This window comes from Anomaloglossus baeobatrachus, chromosome 5 (genome assembly GCF_048569485.1).
Source record: "Anomaloglossus baeobatrachus isolate aAnoBae1 chromosome 5, aAnoBae1.hap1, whole genome shotgun sequence".
NCBI lineage: Eukaryota > Metazoa > Chordata > Amphibia > Anura > Aromobatidae > Anomaloglossus > Anomaloglossus baeobatrachus.
The window spans coordinates 249574354-249600943 of record NC_134357.1 but is presented as its reverse complement, the minus strand read 5'-3'; the positions used below and the strand labels follow the sequence as shown (position 1 = coordinate 249600943).

The 26590-nt window shown below is 43.9% G+C and overlaps 2 protein-coding genes across 2 annotated transcripts; one reads left to right on the top strand and one right to left on the bottom strand.

The window, feature by feature from the left end:
* Positions 1-831: 831 nt before the first annotated feature.
* LOC142312718 (uncharacterized) lies at positions 832-12175 on the top strand. The gene is made up of 7 exons (XM_075351707.1): positions 832-958; positions 7584-7757; positions 7835-7958; positions 8146-8285; positions 9815-9982; positions 10063-10183; positions 11088-12175. Exons 1-7 carry the CDS (start codon positions 890-892, stop codon positions 12173-12175), a joined length of 1884 nt encoding a protein of 627 aa, XP_075207822.1. The 5' UTR covers positions 832-889.
* A 15-nt stretch (positions 12176-12190) lies between these two features.
* On the bottom strand, positions 12191-20825 carry LOC142312717 (uncharacterized). Its single transcript, XM_075351706.1, has 3 exons — positions 20692-20825; positions 17345-18664; positions 12191-12232 (listed from the first exon to the last, which is right to left on the bottom strand). The coding sequence occupies exons 2-3, from the start codon at positions 18455-18457 to the stop codon at positions 12191-12193; spliced, it is 1155 nt and encodes a 384-aa protein (XP_075207821.1). The 5' UTR covers positions 18458-18664; positions 20692-20825.
* Positions 20826-26590: the final 5765 nt, after the last annotated feature.

The following is a 26590-nucleotide window of genomic DNA, read 5'->3' as shown; positions in this document are numbered from 1 at the left end:
GATGTCGGTGGTGTCTGCTTCAAATAATGGTGTCCAGAGTTGGTGCGTGCATAGATGAGCTCTCAGCTCAAGCTTTCATCTGCGCCATTTCTTTGAAGCCAGTAGTCAACATCTTCAGAATAGCCTGTGCCTCACTGCCCGTAGCGAGCACCAGCACAGAGCAGTGATGGGTGCCACAGCAAATAGCAGCACCTGATGCCCCAGCAAGGAGCAGCGCCACAGCCCACAGCGAGTATCTGGGCCCCCCTCTGCACCGCCCACAGCATCGCCGTACTCCAGCACCACCTCTGCCTCCTGTGACCCCTGCTCCAGCACCAGTGCCGCTCCACCTCCTCAGTAAGACACCACAGGATTATAAAATGGACCCCATATTTTTATTATTTTTTTTTGTCACCTTTTTTTATCTCTGAATTTGGAGTACATCAAATAATCTGGTGCGTCTTATAAAACAAAAAATACGGTAAACAGAAATCCTCAAACAGCTCAATTTATGGAAAATTAAATAAGTTCTGGGTCTTGGAAAATAGCAAGACAAAAGAATATTTATTTACAATGGTCTCTGTTTTTTTAAGCCACTAAACTAGTGGAAAAACACTACACACTGTATACAAAGTTATTATCATAAAATTGTATTGACCTGGAAAATCATGTCGGTAAGGTATCATAAAAGCAAAGCCCAAAAACAATGGAAGAATTAATTTATTTTTCAACATTTTAAAGGTTTTTAATATATTACTTGTTAAAGTAAATGGTGTCACTGAAAACGCGAACCCATACTGCAAAAAAAAAGCTTTGGGAGGAGTTTAATATTTTTTTTTCTCTTAGGTGGAACTCTAAATGCTAAACTGAAGAGAAGAAATCCACCGTTTCATTGGCCAACTGTAATATAATGGACTGGGACAGGAGTAACAGGGTCTTAATGTTTGCCATTAAGCTAAGACAGCTACTGACTGGAGAGGTAAGTCTTGTAGGAAATAGAAAAGTTAGGGAGGTCAGAGAGAAAATATGGAAGACTAAAATGAATCCTCTCCTTTTTGCTTCATCTCATTTTATTTTATTCTACAATTTAAACTGAAATTAAATAAAGAAATCTCTCTTTCCCATTAGATCAGCCATTTTTTTCCTCAGTTATGCAAAAATAAGTAAAGTCGTTTTCCAGTGAAAGCAAGTTATCACTAGTGGTGAGCGCGTGTGCTCGGCAGTGCTCGTTGCTGGATTTAGTGTCGGGGTGCTCGGGCTTGCTCAGTACTCACCTGAGTATTGGGGGTGCTCAAGCGCTATGCTAGAGTCCCCACCCCACATGTTTTGCGGCTGTTTTTCAGCCACCAAACATGCGTGAATTGCCTGCCAATCATTGGATACTGGCCTTATCACATCATTGGGCCTTATATGAGACTCAGAGGTTTTTATCAGCTATGAATTATCAGCTGACATAAAGCCCAGGGGTTAGTAATGGAGAGTTGTCTATTGGACAACCCCATTAGTAACCCAGGAAGTGTAAAATTAAATAAACACACACACACACAGGAAAGAATAGTTCAATTGAATAAAGACTGCCCCATACTATCCTTTGTTCCTCAATTTATTTAAAAAAAACAAACAAAACAACCATGAAGATCCAGTATAATCAAAACTTTAGGGGTCCCATGACGTTCCCCAAATCTATACTCTATTGGCCACTCCACGCCAGCACCAGACCCGAAACTTCAAGTGCGGCTATTCACAGATGTTGGGGACGATAACACACCGCTCCTCAGATCTGCTGGCTCAATGCTGCGCTCAATAAGACCCAGCAGCACTGATGAGAGTTGTCGTCACCTGGCAATATTGGGGTTTGTATCGATTCGATATTTATAGGAGATACATTTGTAGCTTCAAGATCCCGAGGGGAAGAACCTGTATAAGTTATATAATTCTGTGATCAACGCATCAGCCCCAAATTAATATTGGTTAAATGGACTATGCTATCCATACTATGTTTCATCTCTATGGAAAGGTAAAATTGTAATAAGAAACATGATTGATATCTTCCGCCTGGTACCTCCACGGGCGAAGATATCCTGAAAGATGGGGCTCTCATAATCTTCTAGTGACCGAAGCCACATGCCATGACCAGCCCTGTTATAAGTCACCAGAGGGGAGGTATATGGGTGTAACTTGTGTTAGTAAAAACAATGATCCTTGTTCAATGCTAGGAAGATCCTTTGCTGTGTAGGATTGATGCAGTTTTCATTGGAGTTTTTCTGAATCTGAGCCCTTTCTGTTACACAGGTTTAGTAATTTTGTTTTATTATTTCTTTTTTATTTCATGTAATTGTATATACTGTATTGTTTTGTCCCCCTATGTAACATCTTTTAAATATATATTTTTTTTCTAAAACCTCTTTTTATTGGATTTTAAGGTAAATTACAAGTACATAAAACACAAAAATTAGGACAGTATTAACTCAACATTCCCAAATCCCCTCCCCTCCTCCTTTTGTATATTTTTATAATCACTGCCTACTTTTTGGACTAAAAATGTAAGATTTAAAAGTTTTATTCCTCTTTCTCTATAAACTACTTACCTGAAGCCATAAGCTTCCTGTAATGGGTGTGGAATCAGCCTGTACCAATTGGCAGAACAAGGAACTTTAATCCCCATTATACTATAGTGGCAGTTTGCATGTTCAACCTGCACTTTATTCATTGCTTGTGGAGCAGCACTCTCCTTTTTTGTCAGCCCCATAGAGAGAGAACAGAGCCATTCACCATTTTGGAATGGAGACAACCACTGATCAGTAACTTATTATGTATCCAGCAGATCTGTGATAACTGGGTAACCCCTCTAAGGCTATGTGCGCACAGTGCGTTTTTCGCGGTGTTTTTGCGCGTTTTTCGGGTGTGTTTTTGGCCTCAAAACTGCAGGACTTTGCTTCCCCAGCAAAGTCTATGAGTTTTCATTTTTGCTGTCCGCACACATCTGTTTTTTTTACCTGCGTTTTTGAGTTAAAAAAAAAAAAATGGACATGTCAGTTCTTTCCTGCGTTTTTCTGCGTTTTCCCCCCATGCAATGCATTGGAAAAACGCAGCAAAATGCAGAGATCAAAAACGCAGCCAAAAACGCACCAAATCGCGGCAAAAATGCATGCGTTTTTTTATGCGTTTTTTCGACGCAGGTGCGTTTTTGTGCGTTTTTAGCGGCCAAAAACGCACAAAAACGCAGCGTCAAAAAGACGCAGTGTGCGAACCTAGCCTTAGTCCTCTCTCTGGGTCAGTTGAGGATGGAAGTGATCAGTGGAAGCGCTGTGGAATTAATAGCGCTATATAAATGAATAAAATTATTATTATTATTATCAGCCAGAAATAATTCCTGTGTTCTTTACAAGATATTTAAAAGGTCTGATTCAGACATGGCAGAAATGCCAAAGATTTGCAGTAGGTTTTGATCTGCAGATAAACCCCCACCATGTCTGGATTTTCTATTTTAATATGTTTGTATAGTGTTTTCAAAGTTTATAAACAAGAAAAAAAATACATATAGTTAAAAAGATATCAGAAAATGATTACTGTTTAAATTAGGGGTTTTTGTTGCATTTTTTTTGGTTTTGACAATTTTTTTATATCACAATCTTAAAGGGTGTTGTCCGCTACTTGGACAGGGTGTTGTGGTGCTTACCGCTGCGCCCTGCCCTGTCTGACTTATTCTGGAAGCTGTACTTACCCCATGACTAAAGTACTTTGTATATCACCAGTTGTGCAATTAGAGTAAGATGGGCCCTGGTGCAAAATTTTAACCTCACTGCATGTCGATCTGATGTATAGGCCCATGTAGCTTTCTAAATCCTATAACGATATGTATTGTCCCCCATTTCTTCATTATGTAGTAGTGTTCCCCATCCTGCACTAATGTTCCCCATCCTAGAACCCTTTCTGGTAAATATGCCCCTCATCCTTTTATATCTGTCTCCAATCCTGGGCCCCTTCCTGGAAAATATATCCCCCATCCTGGCAGTTTATCCCCACTCTGAGCCCCTTTATGGTAAATATGTCCCCCATCCTAGTAAATATGTCCCCATCCTGGGCCCTTCCTGGTAAATATGGTTCTCATTATGGTATATATGTCTCCCATCCTGGGCTAGTTCCTGGTATAAATGTCTCCCATTCTGGTATTTATATCTTCCATCCTGGGGCCTCTTCCTAGTAAATATGTCCGCATCCTGGTCTATATGTCCCCCATCCTAGGCCTCATCCAGGTATATATGTTCTCCATACTGGTATGTGTTTCATATCCTGTTCCCCTTCCTGGTAAATATGTCTCCAATCCTGATAAATATGTCCCCATCCTGGGCCCTTCCTGGTAAATATGGTTCTCATTATGGTATATATGTCTCCCATCCTGGGCTACTTAATGGTATATATGTCTCCCATTCTGGTATTTATATCTTCCATCCTGGGGCCTCTTCCTAGTAAATATGTCCCCATCCTGGGCTATATGTCCCCCAACCTAGGCCTAATCCAGGTATATATGTTCTCCATACTGGTATATGTGTTTCATATCCTGTTCCCCTTCCTGGTAAATATGTCTCCAATCCTGATAAATATGACCCCATCCTGGGCCCTTCCTGGTAAATATGTCCCCCGTCCTGGGCCTCTTCCTGTTGTATATGTTCTCCATTCTGCTTCTAATGCATAACTCCCCCCCCCCAAAAAAAAAAAAATAAAATAAACATTCAACTCCCCCCCCCACTTCCCACAGCACGGCGTCCTCCGCTGAAGTCAGTGCAGTGTGTGGTAGCGTGCTTGCTACAGAGACGCATGAGGTTACTGCCATGTGACACCAGTGCCTGACACGCCGACGTCAGCTGCCAGCCTCTGTTTTGCGGCGTCATATATTGCGGTGCAGGCCCCTCACAGGTCTCTGCACTGCAATGCATTTTACCTGCACTTGCGTCCTATGACTCCCATCCAGCTGAAATTAATGTTGGGATCTTCTGGATCCCCTCATTACCTCTGTGACTGCAATCATTAGACCCCTGTATATCATGGATAGAGCCATTGTCTATGGGCTGCCTTTATACACAATAGAAGGAATTTATCATTGACTCTGCACTCTTTTCTAGTGAAAAAAAAAGTTGCTTATTTTGGTGCATATGAAATTTGCAGAATAATTTGTGGGGGTTTTTCCAGCCACACTTTGTCAGAGAGTTAGATCCTTCTCATGACGTTAAACCTCCCTTTGGAAGACATGCTTACAACAATAGCTCTGGAGATATAAGCACAACGTACGGGCCCTAGAACGGTTGTCGTACACAGAATATTAATGCCTCTTCACGGTGCTGGCCTGTAATGATGGATCTGGCAGGAAACTAGCCAGGTCTTTCACTGGGAAGGAACAACCACGGGAAGGGTAGTCTCCAGTCAAGGAGACCACCTATGCCAAACATGGTATCCATCCACAGACAGCCGTTTCGGGGTATTTGCCCCTCATCAGTGTGGAGTAGGGATCTGGCTAGTGGGAGCATTGCCTAGTAAAAGACTATGTGAGCAAGGATGGTTGACCTTAGGGAGATCAACATCCACCACTGCGGAGACACCATCACGTGTTTCTCAACGCAGTGATTCTAGAGCAATGCCCCCTGGGAAATATTCAAAGCAAGAAGGCCTGCGGAGACACCATCACATGTTTCTCAACGCTGGCAGGAAACTAGCCAGGTCTTTCACCGGGAAGGAACAACCACGGGAAGGGCAGTCTCCAGTCAAGGAGACCACCTATGCCAAACATGGTATCCATCCACAGACAGCCGTTTCGGAGTATTTGCCCCTCATCAGTGTGGAGTAGGAATCTGGCTAGTGGGAGCATTGCCTAGTAAAAGACTATGTGAGCAAGGATGGTTGACCTTAGGGAGATCAACATCCACCACTGCGGAGACACCATCACGTGTTTCTCAACGCAGTGATTCTAGATCAATGCCCCCTGGGACATATTCAAAGCAAGAAGGCCTGCGGAGACACAATCACATGTTTCTCAACGCTGGCAGGAAACTAGCCAGGTCTTTCACCGGGAAGGAACAACCACGGGAAGGGCAGTCTCCAGTCAAGGAGACCACCTATGCCAAACATGGTATCCATCTGTCGCGGGCGGGGAGGAGGGTGTCAGCACACTACGCTCACCCCTTCTGCTCGGGTCCAGCGGCTGCTGCTCAGTGGTGGCTCGAGCGGTGGGCCGGATCCCGGGGGTTTCTCGAGCGGCACTCCTCGCCCGTGAGTGAAAGGGAGTTTGTTGGGTGTGAGGATGATTATTGTCCGTGACGCCACCCACGGTTGTGGTGATTTCACCACCGCTGCTTTATACGGGGCTCCCGGGGATGGTGATGCAGAGCAGCCAGGTGTTGTGTCGCCCCTCCGTGGGTAGGGGTTGGTGATCCCGGGGCCCGGTGATGGGGATGGAGGTGCAGGGCCTGGTGGGCGCAGGGACGCGGGGGCAGCGCTGTGCCTTGCGGCACTGTGGTACTCACTCAGCCTGAGACGTGACACAGTTTTTACGGTAAACCAAACGGCTGGATAGACGGTCCCATGGACGGCTGCACTTGCTCTCCCAGTAGGTGACGATGATGTCCCTCTTCCTTGCACCTTGGTGTACTTGTTGGTTGCGATGGGTCCCCACCGGTAACCCGCTCCCCGGCTTCAAGCTGGACCGGGGGAGCTCTACTCTTTGCCCGCAGGCGCTGGCCCTGGGGAAACTGGTGCCCTGGCGGTGGCGGTGTCTCCCCTGTAATGGTTGAGCTGTTGCCTTCAATCGGGACTTGGTTGTTGGGGGATCTACGTCCCCTTCACTGACGGATTCGGCAAATTTGGCGACTCCTAGCCTTGCCGGGGTCCGAGAGGCCCCTGCCCTGGTGCTGACTGTCCTTCGGAACACTGCTCCAGACCTCCGGGCACACAGCCAACGGGGTCCTTCCAGGAACTTCCAAACGGTCCCCCTCCAGACAGTCACCGCCGTTGCTGACCTTGCTGATCTGGCCCTACACAAAGCTGGACCCTTCAGGCTTTCCTTCCTTCTTGTCACTTCACTTGCTTTCCTCCTTTACTACTTTCCTTCCTTCACTTTCACTTAGCTGTTTACTTTAGCCCTATCTGGGCTACTCCTCCACTCCTTCCACTTCCTCCTCCTAAACTCAACTCCTCTCTCAAGCTCGTCCCTGAGCTGACTGCCTGGTTTCTCCCGCCTCCAGAGCTGTGTCCTCCTTGGTGGGCGGAGCCAACCGCCTGGCCCACCCCCTGGTGTGAATCATCAGCCTCTGGAGGAAGGCAACAAGGATTTGTGGTTAGCTTGGATGTTCCTACCTGGGATGTAGGGTGTGGTGGTGTGTGACCTGTGTCCCCTGGCTTGCCCAGGGCGACACACATCCACAGACAGCCGTTTCGGGGTATTTGCCCCTCATCAGTGTGGAGTAGGAATCTGGCTAGTGGGAGCATTGCCCAGTAAGCTCCAGTGATAACTCTCTCTCTCTATATATATATAGAGAGAGAGAGAGAGAGGAGCTTCTTTAATTTGTTTCCTTTTTTTCAAAAATTTCTATTTCTTTTATTTCCCATATTAGAGCTATGTTCTCTTAAAAACTTTTGGGGACTCATTAAGAAGCGCTAGCTGGGTCACAGTGCCAGACGGAGTGAGAAGTGCTGATATACCTGGTGCAGCATTGATACGAGAGACCAAGAATGATGAGAAGATCCTGGATCTCATGAAAAAGATCATTGAGCTTCTGACTGATGAGGTGAGCTCTGGTGGCACATTAGAGAGTGACATCTTTAGAAATGAACCGATAATGACTTGTATCATTGTGTGTGTCAGGTTCCTATAAGACATGAAGACACCACAGTCTTTTTCACCAGGGAGGAATGGGAATATGTAGAAGAACACAAGAACCTCTACAAGGATGTCCTGTTGGGGAGAAACATTCTTCTTAAATCTGTAGGTGAGAAAAATCTTGTTTGGTGGTTATCAAAAAAGCATAGCCAAAAACATGCCTATACAAGCCACATGTTTGTATGCTTAGATGTAAATGGCTTTATGTTCTAGTGAACCCTCAGCTATGTTAGTGGAAACCTGGAGACCTTTGTTCAGCCAAAGATGCTGATATTTTCTTTTTTTTTGTTTTAAAGGTGAAAATAATGAAAAAATATTACATAACACAGCATTGGAGAAAGTCAGTGACTCAAATACGACAGATCAAGACCAAAATCATGTGGCTGAGAAGATATTGTATCTCACTAAAGAACTCCTACACCTACTGACTAAAGAGGTGAGGAACTAAGGGAAGTGCCCCCCTCATACTCAAGCAATACAGACTGAATAATAAGCCTGGTTTGTTTAATGCTGCTTCAGAGAAAGGGGTTGTCCACTTTCAGACCTTCAGGAACATTGACCCCATCCTGTGCAATATACTTAAAATATTAAACTCACCATGTGCTCGTCCTCCCCTCATCCAGCACCGGTTCCCCGCTATTGCTCTATTGTTATGGCCGCAGTTATGACGGCATGTCAACAGAGTGCATAACCACTCTAGCCAGTCACTGAGCCCTATGTACCATAGGTAAAACACATGTTAGAGTAAACCTGTCAGATGATATGTGCTGTCTGATCCACAGGCAGCATGTTTCAGGCACCAGCTGTATAAACTCAGCCAGGTATGTTAGACTCTGTATGTGCATATGAAGACATAAAATCCAGGTCAGCGGGCAAGGAAAAGCCACTGGAGACCCGCCTGTCTGACTAGTCTCTTGCAAAGCTCGTACGCTAATCACACTGAAGGAAATACGCTGAATTGCAATACAAACACAAATTGTCTGTACACCATAAGAAAGCCACGTGCAACAAAGACCTAAATGAGTGGTCTCCACTTATCATATGTATAGATCTCACATTTTTAAATACAGAAATAAGAAAAGGGTTCATTTTTCTCCTGCAATAAACTCAGTACAATATTGTGGGATCCTGGTTCTCGCCTCCTATCAGCGCCAGAACATTCAATTATATTTGTGGCTTTTAAGTGGGTCTTCCAAGGAGCCAATATGTCTTCAAATTGTGTAATGTCATAATCACTTATTGCATTGTTGCTCATACATGAGAATCTTAATAATATGAGCTCTAAGATGCGTACCTGAAAGGAATGGGCTATATAAAATCGAGCGGACATCAATACATACGGGTGTATCATCCACGGCCATAGTAAAAGTTAAAAATATTGCTCAGTTTACCCATTTATCCTTCATTTGACATTCAAATAATCCCTAAATATGTCAATTATGTTAGTAAAAAGAGTCCAGTGCAACTTATGATAGATTTTGGTGAGGCTCAGCTGGAAGAGTAATTTCCACGAATGCTAAGGGATGCCTCCTTGGAGAGATCAACCTCACATTTTAAAGGGAATCTAAAACCACATTTGACCTATTTAAACTATTACTATATTAATACGGACGTACAGGTTACAGACTTCTGTAAAAAAAAGTCATACCTGTCTGCCTCATATCAGATACCTTGTTGTCGATAAATGATCCGTTATCAATTTATGTAAATGAGCTCTTCCAGGCTATGGGGCGGATGCAGTAGTACATTTATCAACTTCAGTTCCACCAGTGCAAGCAGCAAACACCACAGAAACCTACAGACACCTATACCTGTTATAAAATGGATGCAAGAATTTTATTTAAATTACTATACCCATACCAGAGTAATTGTATATTTTTTTCATGTGACAAATTATTATGAACCAATAGTAGTTACTTTTACATATAAACAATATAGTGATATGTATATTATTACATTGTACAGAAATATATAGTTATATGGAGTCGTGGCAGTGTCACCACACCCAGTGGTGCAGATCACGTGTCGGGATCGATCACTGAATCATCACACTCATTACTGATACATGAGAGAAAGAATGATGGAGAAATCTTAGATCTCACCAACAAGATCACTGAGCTGCTGACTGGAGAGGTGAGCGCTGCTGGGAATACTGGGATACTTTATAAGGGATAACTGAGTCTGGATGATGACTGTGTCATTGTTTATTCAAGGCTTCGATTAGATATGAAGACATGACTATACATTTCTCCATGGATGAATGGGAGTATGTAGAAAAACACAAGGATCTGTACAAAGATATCATGATGGTCACCAAAATATTTCAGTCGTCTGGTAAGTAAATAGTGTAGAACATAAATGCATTACATCATTTCATATATTTGGATTTGATCATCAAGGACTAGAACATGGTTGGAGAACCTGCATTATACAGTATAGACAAGGTTCTGATTATATTCTAGAAGTGAAAGACGTGAAAGCACCAATAAGTATAATTGGAAGGCAATGGTGAAGAGCACCTGCTTGATCTACAAGTCCAAGCTAATCAATGACGTGATGATGTGGTGTCTGGAAAGTACTTGATTTCAGCATGCATGGTGCTGATCTTCTACATATTTTAAGGTTCTATATTAAGCAAGAATGTATATTAGCCTTGTGATTTACTGGTGAAATATGATCACTTTGTGGTTAGCACAGCTTCCTATTTTCCAAAGCCAACACCTGATGAAGGGGACAGACCGTCCCAGAAACGCGTTGTGTGTTTAAATAAAGGAAAAACTTTTTATAGCTCCAAGTGGATTTGATTCTTGTAGCGCCCGGACATCAAACTATTTTTATTACTTTCCTTATTTTCCAAAGCCAAGAATTTATCTTCCCCACCAAATTGTGTGGTGATTATGGGTTTTCCCCAATACTAAATACTATTATATAGTTGGTATGATAATACATCATGTCCTTTTCAGAATCTTGATGTCTTAAAAGACTGAGCAGATATAAATGAATACTTTGGAAACCATTGAAAATTGTTTGTTGCTTTTAAATAAACATCACATACTTTTATAGGTACCGATCACACAAGTAGTGATAAACATTTTACCCTATGAATACTGTAGATTATGGAATGCTGACAAGATTAATGGCTAACATGTAGGAAAGCTGGTGCTCTTTCTAACTTTATGTAATAAGGTGAATTGGTGTATTGTTTTCTTGCTCATTCCTATTGGTTTCTTACCCACAGATAAACCATCTTCTCTAGATTTCCGTAAAGAAAGGCCACCTAAATTACACAAACAAGGGAATGATTCCTCGGAGAACATCTGTGTCCTGACCCCACCACACCATGTGGTCAAGTCCTCAAAATGTTTAGAAAAACAATCAAATATTGGAAACCCCAAAAAGAAGTATAAAGAGCATATAGCAGTACCATGCAGTAAATGTGGAAAAGAATTTAAGAGAAGTGATGTTGGACAGATTGAGACAGGTACTGATTCCACTGGGAGCAAAAAGGTCTGTGAAAAATGTCTATTAGACCAAAGCGATATGGACAGAAAAAAGAGGCCATTTCCTTGTACGGAGTGTCATTGTAGTTTTTCTAAAAAGGGAAATCTTGAAGTTCATCTCAGGATACATACCTTGTCTAAAATCTTCCCATGTTCAGAATGTGATAAAGTTTTCCCTTCCAAGAACAGACAAGAGTTTCATATGAGAGTTCACACAGGAGAGAAACCTTGCCAATGTTCAGAATGTGGCAAGTGTTTTGTTAGTACTGGAAACCTACAGGCCCATTACAGAGTTCACACTGGTGAAAGACCCTTCCCTTGCACGGAGTGTGACAAGACCTTTAGGTATAAATCGCACCTTGTTGCCCATCAAAGATTTCATACAGGACAAACACTGCTATGTCCTGAGTGTGGGAAATGCTTTGTCTACCAGTCACATTTTGAGAAACATCTCCGAAGTCACACAGGGGAGAAACCATTTGAGTGTCCAGAATGTGGAAAATCTTTTAATCGAAATTCCCATCTTGTAGAGCATGTGATGATTCACACAGGAGTGTCCTTTAAGTGTGAAGAATGCAACAAGTCTTTTCCTTATCTTACTAATCTTTTGAGACATCAGAGATCTCATGCTGAGAAGAAGCCATTTTATTGTCCTGAATGTGGAAAAGGTTTTATACGCAGCACTCATTTAAATGAACATAAGATGAGCCACACAGGAGAGAAGCCATACTCCTGTCCGGAATGTGGGAAATCTTTTATCTCCTTGAAATACATGCTCAGGCATCAAGAGACGCATTCTAAAAAAAAATCAATGAAACATAAATAGTGGGTAACGCTATTATCATGACCATGTCCACTCTTCATTTGCATTAGATTCTATAACCTATGTGTTTGATAAACTGAAAACTAAACGACTAAAGGCCCTGTCACACACAGAGATAAATCTGCGGCAGATCTGTGGTTGCAGTGAAATTGTGGACAATCAGTGCCAGGTTTGTGGCCGTGTACAAATGAAACAATATGTCCATGATTTCACTGCAACCACAGATCTGCCAAAGATTTATCTCTGTGTGTGATCACTTTATTATCTATTGAATCGTCTTGAAGATATATCTCACTATATAGATCCTTCAGAGAAAAATGATTATTCTCATGGTGACCATGCCTAGTTTCCTATTACAGTCAGCTGAAAGAGGACTTTGGATGATTTCCTAGTATAATAACATTTGTAAACATTTCAAAGATATTTTTTTTACAGTATAAGACAGATTAGAATCAAAAGAGAGAGGCATATTTATTCCTGTTACATATGGCAATTTTAGATACTGGAACTGGCAAGAATGGTATCATATATTGAGCTTAAAGGGTGTTGTCCAAGCCTTTAACATTGATGACGTATCTCTCGGATAGCTCATCAATTTCTGATCGGTGGGGATGCAACACTGGCACCTCTGCTGATCAGCTGTTCCTGGTGCAGCTGTCCAGAATTCCTCAGTTGAGGAGCTTCGTCAACTGTATAGTGGCCACGGCTTTGACCATTGATGTGCAGTACCTGGCTGCGGCCACTATTCCATCGACAAAGCTCTGGAGCTCTGCAACTGAGTAGTTCTGACTGGTGGCAGCATTGGAAACAGATGATTGGCAGGATTTTTATGTCCTATCTTTTTAATGTTAGTTAATCTCAATATTATTAATGAAGCTTTTCTTACAAATGATTAGATTGTTTAACACTAATACATTTTTTACCTTGGTGTCGTCAACTGATGCTCAGAGGATATCCAAGAAATAAAGACATTTGTTTTTACTATTGGAATGAATGTGCAAATATTTATATATAAGTACACTATGATGTAGAAATTTGCAAATTTCACTATTGCTAGACACATTAAAAAGGTGAGGTACAGGTTAAATGTTTTTGATCAAAAAGTGTAAAACCCATCCAAATTACGACAAGGTGACCTAATATCAGTAGTCCTTAATTCTAGTGACTTACCTCCCCATGTGCCAAGACAGGGCTCAAATGTACGGAGGTTAGAGATGGGATCCAGGCTTAGTTCTAATTAAAACCTAGCTAAGAAATCTGGTTGTATAAAGGTGCACTGCTGAGAGCGCGGCCGCACACCCCAATACACATAATGAAAACACCTCAATAAAAAGGTCCAGCACACCTATATTATTAAATAAATATAAAATAAAATAAATAAATAAATCTTTATTTTTATATAGCGCTAACATATTCCACAGCACTTTACATACATCAGGAACACTGTCACCATCAGGGATCACAATCTAAATTCTCTATCTGTATGTCTTTAGAGTGTGGAAGGAAACCAGAGAACCCGGAGGAAACCCATACAAACAGGGAGAACAAACTCTTTGCAGATGGTGTCCTTGGTGGGATTTGAACCCAGGAACCCAGCAGTGCAAGACTGCAGTGCTAACCACTGAGCCACCGCGCCACCCATATGCAGGTGAACATACGCTGTGGCAATATATAAACATATACACTCCTCACCATTAATATTGCAAGACTTAGGCGGGCTTTGCACGTTGCGACATTGCAAGCCGATGGTCCCCGCCCCCGTCGCAGGTACAATATCTTGTGAAAGCGTAGCGTATCGCTACGCCAGCTTCACATGCACTCACCTGCCCTGCGACCGTCGCTCTGGCCGGCGACCCGCCTCCTTATTAAGGGGGCGGGTCATGCGGCGTCACTGTGACGTCACACGGCAGGCGGCTAATAGGTGCGGAGGGGCGGAGATGAGCGGGACGTAAACATCCCGCCCACCTCCTTCCTTCCGCATATTCTACGGAAGCCGCGGTGACGCCGGTAGGAGATGTTCCTCGCTCCTGCGGCTTCACACACAGCGATGTGTGCTGCCGCAGGAGCGAGGAACAACATCGGACCGTCGCGTCAGCGTAATTATGGATTACGCCGACGCTGCACCGATAATACGATTACGACGCTTTTGCGCTCGTTAATCATATCATCGAGCCTTTACACACGAATATACTGGACTACCTGCAGCACACCAAGATTAAGGAAAACAGAGCAGTGTATATGGACTTCATTAGGAGTGAAAGGCAACAACTTCAATAGGTATGCACAAATAGGCAAATTTAAAGACTTCTGTTTCTTCTTATTTGTGCATACCTATTGAAGTTGTTGCCTTTCACTCCTAATGAAGCCCATATACACTGCTCTGTTTTCCTTAATCTTGGCGTGCTGCAGGTAGTGCAGCATATTCATGAGCTCTGTATAACTGCAAGAACTGCAGCAGAGAAAATGACAGCAAACAGCTCAGTAAGTGACACATTGCTGGAATCAGTCAATGCTTTAAAGGGGTTTTCTCACATTGGAAGCTTACCCCCTATCCTTGGGATGGGGAATAACTTTCCAATCGCTGGGGGTCCGACTACCGTGTTCCCGAGTTTTTCCGAGAACCAGAACATGCAGACAGAATGGATTCCGGGAGTAAAATATTTCTGCAGCACATCAAGTAGTCCTGAAATGATAACTACTGCTGATTAAACAGTGATTTTATCAAAACTACACTAAGCAGCCCAGTAAGTGACAACACTGGAATCAGGATCTCTGCCTCTACATTATGCTGCTCTCAAATTAGGTGGCAAAAACCTGGTGACAGACTCATAATTCTCCTCACTAAAGAGTAACCACCCTAACTAAGCCCAAGGCTGTGCCTAAGAATAAATAATTGCCCATCACTGAGCTCACTTCACAAAAAATGACCCCACATCGTGTCACTTATAGTATACGGCCTCCACATTCTCTCCTATAACATTTCCACTACACTGCCCCCTCAAATGAAAACCCCCATTGTCCTCCCCACTGAATTATACCCTCCAGGCCTTCCACACTTATGAACTATGACCTCCACTGTCCCCACCTCTCCATGTAGCCCCCACTTAACTGTCCCCCTCATGATGTCCCCTCTCTATAATGAACCTTCTGCTTTGCATTCTGTATACCCAGCCCTCCCAGGCTCCTAACTGAGCGCTCCCCATGCTGCCCCTTCTCCATATCAAGCCCCCTCCATACCAAGCCCACCATGGTTCCCCTTCCATACCGAGCACCCCCCCATGCTTCCCCATTCTCCATACTGTCGTGGAAACCTTGCTATACAAAAAACTATAGGAGAAAGACAAATGGTCTCACACGTTTGCCAGTGTTAACTAAATCAAGTTGGTCGATCGATCGGAGAACAAGGACACACACACAGCCAATTGTGTCAGTGTGCTAGGCTTGTCTGACCTCAGATGCCCAAGACACTAGTTTTATTACTGTCACAAAGAAAGGGGCATGACCTAATAGATTACCTTAAATGGGTATATAGATTGACAATAACAAGATCGTAAATTATGGATCCTGCTGCATTCCTAAAAGTCTAGTTCTGTCCAGTTTTCTGGACATTCATTAACAAAGACCTTTGAGACAAAAGCATCTTTATAACAAAGAGTACACCCTGTGTTATTGCTTTTATGAATAACACTTATGAAGCTAATATAAAAGTACAAAATTATCAAAGATATATAGATATATAAATTGCTTAAATGATAATCAAACTTAATATAAAATATTAACCATAACAATTCCTCCCTTTTTATTATTTACAGACAATTTATCCACCAGCTATATCCCCATGCTATGACAGCATGGAGGGGCCAACCCCGTTCACCGATAGATATCTTGTTTGTAAACTTCATCATATATGTTTACCAAGGGAGCACTTTGATGTTTTGCAGATGTGTTAACTGACGGCCTGTGATGTTTGATCTTACGAGTCTCTTTACATAATGTTGTCACAACAAATATACCAATTCTTGCAGCTACATACACTAATAGTACCAACATTCCCATCTGTAGGATGCCTTGCAGAATGCCCATCAGCCACCCACCTATACCCTTAAACCAATTAGCGGGATTAAGAAATGAAAAAGTATTGTTCCACCAAGAGTCCTTGTTTTCATGGTGTTCCTGTAACCATTTGTCCCTCATTTCTTTAATTATTTCCATCTTGGCTTTTACCACCCTCCTTAGCAGTCAAGTAGTCCAATACTATTGTATGCTGATTAACCACCGTAATAATCTGAGCCTGTACTGCATTGGTCTGGTTTAGGGTACCTTCACACTTAGCGATGCAGCAGCGATCCGACCAGCGATCTGACCTGGTCAGGATCGCTTCTGCATCGCTACATGGTCGCTGGTGAGCTGTCAAACAGGCAGATCTCACCAGCGACCAGTGACCAGCCCCCAGCCAGCAGCGACGTGCAAGCGACGCTGCGCTTGCACGGAGCCGCCGTCTGGAAGCTGCGGAGACTGGTAACTAAGGTAAACATCGGGTATGGTTACCCGATGTTTACATTAGTTACCAGCGCATAGCTGTGTGTGCAGGGAGCAGGGAGCCGCGCACACTGAGCGCTGGCTCCTTGCTCTCCTAGCTACAGTACACATCGGGTTAATTAGCCCGATGTGTAATGCAGCTACATGTGCAGAGAGCAGGGAGCCGCGCATACCGCTTAGCGCTGGCTCCTTGCTCTCCTAGCTGCTGTACACATCAGGTTAATTAACCCGATGTGTACAGCAGCTACATGTGCAGAGAGCCGGAGCCGGCAGCACAGGCAGCGTGAGAGCTGCAGAGGCTGGTAACTAAGGTAAATATCGGGTAACCACCTTGGTTACCCGATGTTTATCTTGGATACAGCTTACCTCAGCTGTCAGACGCCGGCTCCTGCTCCCTTCATTTGTCGCTCTCTCGCTGTCACACACAGCGATCTGTGTGTCACAGCGGGAGAGCGGCTTTGAAGAAAACGAACCAGGGCTGTGTGTAACGAGCAGCGATCTCGCAGCAGGGGCCAGATCGCTGCTCAGTGTCACACACAGCGAGATCGCTAATGAGGTCACTGCTGCGTCACAAAAAGCGTGACTCAGCAGCGATCTCGGCAGTGAGCTCGCTGTGTGTGAAGCACCCCTTACTATCCCCAGTACTTCCCATATCTGGTCATCTAGATAGTCAGTCGATTCCACTAATTTATTCCACATTTGTATTATAAAAGGATAAATGAACATACTACTAAATAATCTATTTGCTACCCCCATTTCCACTATATGAGGTCTACCATTTGGTCTAGGTTCATCGTCTGCAGCTCGCTTATATAATGAATGTTTGGGGACAGCATTTATATCTAGGTCACCATGAGGTAGTATGAAAGTAGCAGGCGTAAGGCGTGCTAAGGTGCAGGTTCCCTCTGCACCGGGAGGAAGCCATTTATAAGCCTGATGGCCACAGACTAGATATAAATCCTTAGGCAGTATACAGGGTATGATGTCGGTGGGTCTCCCAAGACAACGTATATAAGTCAAAAATCCTTGCATCGAAGGTTTGGCACACCAAGTTCGATTGTTTTGGAAACCGACCTCATTCCCTCGGCATTTCTTAGACTCAAAGGGGTAATTAAATGGGTCAAGTCGTTCACAAGTCTGTGCCGCATCTATAAACCACAGTTCACTATTATTCAAAAGTCCATGATTACGTTTCTGGAAACAACGATCATCACGAATAATAGAAGTGCTCTCACACCTTTCCCAGTCCTTGGAGTGTGGGCATCGCAGGCTTAACTTAAGTCCTTTCACTGGAATTTCACCTACTGGAAATTTCTTAGTCCTATGTGTTATGAATTTACCTTCCACAAGGTCTAGCTCATACCAACATTTTAAACTTCCTGTAAGATTTATCTGTAACCATGGGCTCTCCACCCACCCCGCAATTTGGATCGGAACCACATGGCTGCTGGTGAGGTCTCCTCCATTATAGTGGACGGAATCAAAAGTCTCTTCGTGGACACAGCTATAGTTGAAAACCTCATATGGAGTCAGAGGCACAGCGAGATATGGCATAGAATTAGAGGCTATTGGGCTATGAGTGCATATCCAGCAGTTCTTAGGGCGGTCTCCAGAGTCCATGTCTCGGAGCAAGACTTGGTGATGCTTTATCAGTTTATTATCCCAGTCCTCTTTTAGCTCCTCATTGAGAGACCAGGCAAGGGACACAATTGACATCAGCATGGTCCAGAGGGGCAGGGTCATCATTTCTGCTTTTACCAGGGTTCAGGATCTTTTTGCAGTGGCTCGCATGGATCCAAGTGTCTTTGCCTTCGAGCTTGACAGAAGTGGCAGTGGTCAGTATCACTTGAAATGGCTCACTGTATCTAGGTTCCAGTGGTCTCCTTATGTGTCTCTTGACCACAACCCAGTCTCCTGGTGCCAGTGTGTGTGTGCCACGTATACAGTTGGGGTCTCTTCCCAGATTGCACGCTGCAGAGAGTGCTTTCAGCTCAGCCTCTTGCGCAGAACTGCTGGAGGGGAGTGGTTCTTTTATTACTGCCTTACCATCGTGGACTACTGCATACCCGGTGATGAACCGTCCTTGATCATTGTCCCAAGCTCTGGAACCATCTACAAAATACTCAGCTGAGGGGTTAGTGAGTGGTACATCAGTGATATTTGCCAAGCCCTTTGTTTCTGCTTCCATCAATGCCTGACAGTTATGTTCATGTGTCAAGTCTACCTTAGCTTCCACGTCTTGGCTCACAGTCTCTCCCTTTTCCCCATCCTGAACTTTTCCTCCCTTTTCTAAATCCACTGGTAATAGTGTGGCTGGATTTAGAACATTACAACGTTTGATAACAATATGAGGGGGTGTGAGAAGGGATTGTAGGTTTTACATTCAGTATAGGGACTTCAAGAGTTCCAGGGTTTTTAATACTATCATAGATTTGATAGACAGTACCATGCTTGGTTTCTTCTGATTTATGCTCACTCATAGAGAGACGCTTGGCTACATCTAACCACATCCTAGCCTGTTCAAACTTGTTCTTATCTTTCAGCCATCCTTCCCAGTTGCAAATACACTTCTCCCATTCCCCCTCTTCTAGATTACCCCACTTGCCCATACCAAATTTCTTCAGTATAACTTCACATCCATCTACTGCTTCCTTTCCTTTCAGCCTCTCCACTATCTCACATGCTGGAACTGGGACAATGGCCGTTGAGTTAGTGAATTCCTTACTGTTGCCAGTCCCCATGACTGCAACACCTGTGCCTGAGTTAACCGTAGAACTCCTTTTTAGCACAGCGTGAGTCTCTCAGACTCTCAATTTAATCCTGTCCCAGTCCTTCAGGACTCGCAAGACGGATTCTAAGGAAGCACTAACACCGGTTGTCCAGCCCTGTGAGCTAGAGAGATTCTGACACACAACCAAATGAACAGCAATACAAACCCTACTACACCAAAAACAATTGTAACAGTCTCTATGGGTTCATATAACATTTCCTGAGGTAATCTGTAATTATTCAATAGCCGCCTCTGCAGCTTCTCAGTCAACTGAATCAATTCCTGGACAAAAGAAGGATGTCACCCAGGTGGGGGCGTAGTGATGTGTATTTACTACCCAGTTCAAAAGCTTTCCTTCAACTCCCTGTAATGGCACTGCATGACAATTATATCTACAGTAAGTTTTACTTCCTATACTGTATATTTCCTGGTCTGGGTAAATAGGCTGAGCAAAAACTTCAACTACTATGATTTTTCCTCTCTTGAGTTCACACAAAACAGAACACAGACACTGAGGACAACGATTCTGATTCATCAACACAACTTTACAATACGTCAGTTACACAATCCACACTTCCACAGTCGCTGGTATTAATACTCCTGCTGTATTCAGGTCAAAGCTGCATTCAGCACCTCTTTCAAGAGAGTACCTTTATCAATTTACAGGAGAGATTCAATACCCTCAGAGTACTACCTTACCATGAAGGATTCCTCTGTTATGGACAATTATACTTCCCTGATCCTGATAAGGACCGATTTTTCTCTTCACCACATGTAAAGGAACACACCTAACGGGATCCCTTATCAATCAGAGACCGTAGTCCCTTATTAGTCACTCAAAGATCAATCAGTCCCACATTCAAGGATCCTCATAGTTTACAACCACATCAGTCCAGACATAACAATCACATAGACAATGGAGACAACATATAACAATCCTCCGACTCCTGAAATATACAGGTAGAACTGCGGAGGTTCCTGTCCAGAATCGTTGGGCAAGGTTGGTTACTTGTCACTTCATTCAATTTTCATTCATCCATCATTCAATTCAATTATACATCTAAAGACACATTGATACATAGAACAGAGAAAAAAATAATTCAAACACTGGCAAAGGTTCAACAAAGATTGTCTTGTTAGGACCACCAATTACCCGTCCCAGAGCCCTCTAGGTAACACTGAATTATTTGTAACACAATGGGTTACTCACCGCGGTTTTATTCAGTGGTCCCCAGAGAGATCCTTGTAGTCGGGTCCAAAGAAGGTCCAGTTTGACAATTCCCAGGTTTCAGGCACCATGTAATGTCATGGAAACCTTGCTATACAAAAAACTATAGGAGAAAGACAAATGGTCTCACACGTTTGCCAGTGTTAACTAAATCAAGTTGGTCGATCGATCGGAGAACAAGGACACACACACAGCCAATTGTGTCAGTGTGCTAGGCTTGTCTGACCTCAGATGCCCAAGACACTAGTTTTATTACTGTCACAAAGAAAGGGGCATGACCTAATAGATTACCTTAAATGGGTATATAGATTGACAATAACAAGATCGTAAATTATGGATCCTGCTGCATTCCTAAAAGTCTAGTTCTGTCCAGTTTTCTGGACATTCATTAACAAAGACCTTTGAGACAAAAGCATCTTTATAACAAAGAGTACACCCTGTGTTATTGCTTTTATGAATAACACTTATGAAGCTAATATAAAAGTACAAAATTATCAAAGATATATAGATATATAAATTGCTTAAATGATAATCAAACTTAATATAAAATATTAACCATAACAATACCATGCCTCCCCCCATGCTACCCCATTCTCCATACCATGCCTCCCATTCTCCATACTGCAACTCCCATTTGCTATACTGTCCACCACCCTCATTCCCCCCCCCCATTTTCCCATTCTGCTCCATCCCCCATGCTGTGCCCCCACATGATGCTCCATCCTCCATGTTGCACCCCCACATGATGCTTCGTGCCCCCCCATCCTCCATGTTGTGCCCCCACATCATGCTTCGTCCCCATCCTCCATGTTGTGCCCCCACATCATGCTTCATCCCCCCCCATGTTGTGCCCCCACATCATGCTTCATCCCCCCCATGTTGTGCCCCCACATCATGCTTCATCCCCCTCCATCTTCCATGTTGTGCCCCCACATCATGCTTCATCCCCCCCATCCTCCATGTTGTGCCCCCACATCATGCTTCATCCCCCCCATGTTGTGCCCCCACATCATGCTTCATCCCCCCCATCCTCCATGTTGTGCCCCCACATCATGCTTCACCCCCCCATCCTCCATGTTGTGCCCCCACATCATGCTCCATCCCCCCCATCCTCCATGTTGTGCCCCCACATCATGCTTCACCCCCCCCAACCTCCATGTTGTGCCCCCACATCATGCTTCACCGCCCACATCCTCCATGTTGTGCCCCCACATCATGCTTCATCCCCCCTATCCTCCATGTTGTGCCCCCACATCATGCTTCATCCCTCCCCCATCCATGCTGTGCCCCCACATCATGCTTCATCCCCCCATCCTCCATGTTGTGCCCCCACATCATGCTTCATCCCCCCCATCCATGTTGTGCCCCCACATCATGCTTCATCCCCCCATCCATGTTGTGCCCCCACATCATGCTTCATCCCCCCCATCCTCCATGTTGTGCCCCCACATCATGCTTCATCCCCCCCCATCCATGTTGTGCTCACACATAATGCTTCATCCCCCCCATCCATGTTGTGCCCCCACATCATGCTTCATCCCCCCCATCCTCCATGTTGCGCCCCCACATCATGTTCCATCCCCCCCATCCTCCATGTTGCGCCCCCACATCATGTTCCATCCCCCCCACATCATGTTCCATCCCCCCATCCTCCATGTTGCGCCCCCACATCATGTTCCATCCCCCCCACATCATGTTCCATCCCCCCATCCTCCATGTTGCGCCCCCACATCATGTTCCATCCCCCCCATCCTCCATGTTGCGCCCCCACATCATGTTCCATCCCCCCATCCTCAATGTTGCGCCCCCACATCATGTTCCATCCCCTCATCCTCCATGTTGCGCACCCCCGCCCCCCCCGGGTTGCTTGTTCGGCGCTGTCTTCGGCTGTAAAGCGCTTACCTGCTCCAGGCTGCATCTCCTGTTCTAAACGGTGGCGGTGGCGGCAGGATCTGACATATTGCTCGGCGGCGGTTCCATCTCCCGTCCTCCTCTGCGCGGCGCTGCCTCACGCTGCTGTGACCTTTGCACAGTGAGCGCACGGCAGCACGTCGGAGTGGTGAGCTGATTCCAGCTCCTCTGACCCCGGAAGTGCCGGCACGCTCACAGTTTCATTTATAGTCGCGTGTTATAGACGCGACTATAAATGACTGCGGCGCCCCCTCCCTCCTCCAAAAAGGCGCCGGATTTAATAAAGATTTTGGAGGAGGGAGGAAGATTTAAAAAAAAAATAAAAAATTAAAGTTTTGGTCTAGGCGCCGCCCCCCTGGAAGGCGCCGCCCCAGGCACGTGCCCTCAAGTGCCTAATGGCAAATACGGCCCTGTACCCTTATAATATCAGCATGCAGCTGTTTGCTTTACTTTTGCTAGTTATCAAAACTGAAGGTGACTCCACATAGATTTGTTTTTTTTTTTTTTTTTTAATTATTTAATAGGTTAAAGAGAACCTGCTACCAGGAAATCTTCACCGCGCGTATATACAGTCAGGGCCAGAAATATTTGGACAGTGACACAAGTTTTGTTATTTTAGCTGTTTACAAAAACATGTTCAGAAATACAATTATATATATAATATGGGCTGAAAGTGCACACTCCCAGCTGCAATATGAGAGTTTTCACATCCAAATCGGAGAAAGGGTTTAGGAATCATAGCTCTGTAATGCATAGCCTCCTCTTTTTCAAGGGACCAAAAGTAATTGGACAAGGGACTCTAAGGGCTGCAATTAACTCTGAAGGTGTCTCCCTCGTTAACCTGTAATCAATGAAGTAGTTAAAAGGTCTGGGGTTGATTACAGGTGTGTGGTTTTGCATTTGGAAGCTGTTGCTGTGACCAGACAACATGCGGTCTAAGGAACTCTCAATTGAGGTGAAGCAGAACATCCTGAGGCTGAAAAAAAAGAAAAAATCCATCAGAGAGATAGCAGACATGCTTGGAGTAGCAAAATCAACAGTCGGGTACATTCTGAGAAAAAAGGAATTGACTGGTGAGCTTGGGAACTCAAAAAGGCCTGGGCGTCCACGGATGACAACAGTGGTGGATGATCGCCGCATACTTTCTTTGGTGAAGAAGAACCCGTTCACAACATCAACTGAAGTCCAGAACACTCTCAGTGAAGTAGGTGTATCTGTCTCTAAGTCAACAGTAAAGAGAAGACTCCATGAAAGTAAATACAAAGGGTTCACATCTAGATGCAAACCATTCATCAATTCCAAAAATAGACAGGCCAGAGTTAAATTTGCTGAAAAACACCTCATGAAGCCAGCTCAGTTCTGGAAAAGTATTCTATGGACAGATGAGACAAAGATCAACCTGTACCAGAATGATGGGAAGAAAAAAGTTTGGAGAAGAAAGGGAACGGCACATGATCCAAGGCACACCACATCCTCTGTAAAACATGGTGGAGGCAACGTGATGGCATGGGCATGCATGGCTTTCAATGGCACTGGGTCACTTGTGTTTATTGATGACATAACAGCAGACAAGAGTAGCCGGATAAATTCTGAAGTGTACCGGGATATACTTTCAGCCCAGATTCAGCCAAATGCCGCAAAGTTGATCGGACGGCGCTTCATAGTACAGATGGACAATGACCCCAAGCATACAGCCAAAGCTACTCAGGAGTTCATGAGTGCAAAAAAGTGGAACATTCTGCAATGGCCAAGTCAATCACCAGATCTTAACCCAATTGCGCATGCATTTCACTTGCTCAAATCCAGACTTAAGACGGAAAGACCCACAAACAAGCAAGACCTGAAGGCTGCGGCTGTAAAGGCCTGGCAAAGCATTAAGAAGGAGGAAACCCAGCGTTTGGTGATGTCCATGGGTTCCAGACTTAAGGCAGTGATTGCCTCCAAAGGATTCGCAACAAAATATTGAAAATAAAAATATTTTGTTTGGGTTTGGTTTATTTGTCCAATTACTTTTGACCTCCTAAAATGTGGAGTGTTTGTAAAGAAATGTGTACAATTCCTACAATTTCTATCAGATATTTTTGTTCAAACCTTGAAATTAAACGTTACAATCTGCACTTGAATTCTGTTGTAGAGGTTTCATTTCAAATCCAATGTGGTGGCATGCAGAGCCCAACTCGCGAAAATTGTGTCACTGTCCAAATATTTCTGGACCTAACTGTAAGGGGTTACTGTTACGGGTGGAATGCGATTCCACTCGTAACATGCAGGCACACATGTCAACTGTTGAAAACACACAGCATCTTTGTGTCCTGTATTCTAGAGGCAGAGGAAAAAAATGTTGTTTCTTCTAATAAAATTGCTAGAAATAATTGAAAAAAATAGAATGTAATTTTTATTGGGCTTTTTAAAAAATAATAAACATCACAAATCAGCAAATAACATGGTAACATGGACATATTTGGTGTCCCTGTAATCGTAAAGACCCGAACAACACAGCGATCAGATTATTTACGGGGATCGGTAAATGGCGAAAAAAGAATGTGCAATTGATTATTTTTCGCTATTAAAACCCATAAAAAAATGTAATAACAATGTAATGCTGAGGCCGTGTTCACATGTAGTGTAAATGCTGCGTTTTTTTCTGCAGGTGTCTACAGCACGCAACACAATAACAATCTATGATTATTGTATGTTTATTGCGTTTTTCACGATATTTGATACATGTTTGGTGCAGAAGTGAATCTGGGTTTAATGCATTTTAATTAGGGATGATCTAACCCTATTATTCGATTCGACGAATATCCGGCGAATAGGTCGCCGCTATTCGAGTATTCGTGAATATTCGACCCTCAACGTAAGTCTATGGGAAACCAGAATAATTTTACGTCGGACGTAACGGTGACCTGTGATGACTGAGGAAAAGGCTGAAATGGATGGGAAAAGGCAGAAACAGTATGGGCACAGCCTGTAGAAGGTGCCTAACTGCATTTCTGGTGTCTTTGAATAATGTGGTCAGAGCAGCACGTGGCGTTTACGTAGTCGCCAGAACAGCTCTCAAACCAACGTAAAAGAGGGGAAATTGCTAAGAAACAGTTTCTAGTGCCTAATAACTGTAATAAATTGTCAAATCAAGCCCCGACCTCCCAAAAAAAAAACACACACGTTTAGTTTTTTACATTTTTCCTTCTTTTTCAATTATAAAGGGCTGTAACATACATTATATTGGTGTCCGTCTCGCACCTCCTTTTTTTGGGACTTATATGACAGCACTTTAGAAGGTCAGCTACAATATGCCCGTTGGGATGTTGACCTTGCCCTCCTCCTCCTCTGACGCCAGCATGATCTGAGGGTAATCATTTCATCAATTGCTCCACTACAGCTCTCTTGAATGTTTCCGTAGTACAATCCTTAATTGCCTCGACAAGTAGCAAAGCAAATTTGTCTTTGTAGCGTGGGTCAAGGAAGGTACATAACCAGTATTTGTTGTCTGCCAAAATGTGGACTAGCCGACAGTCATGAGAAAGGCAGTGTGACATGAACTGTGCCATGTCTCCCAGACTCCGAACCTTTGTGTGTCACTGCTAAGAATACATTCTGTCTCCCTAAACCTCCACTCCTCCTCAGTCTCTCTCTCCTCCTCCTCCTCCTCAGGCCATCCATGCTGGACAGCCCTGAAGCTTGGGTTGTCAATCCCTTGGTTACCAACTTCAAAGAATTCCTGTTCTTCATCATCCTCCTCATCCTCATGATACTGACCAAAGGTGGCCTGAGCCTGTTGGCAGAGATTGTGCGGATTACTAGCAACCATTGTGAAGTCTGGATCCACAGACACCTCGGGTGCATGAACACTTTGGTCAGTCAGACCATCTAGAGAGCATTTCAATAAACAAATCAGTGGAATGGTAATGCTGATAACAGCATCATCACTGCTCGCAATGTTGGTACAGTAATCAAAATTCTCCAAGAC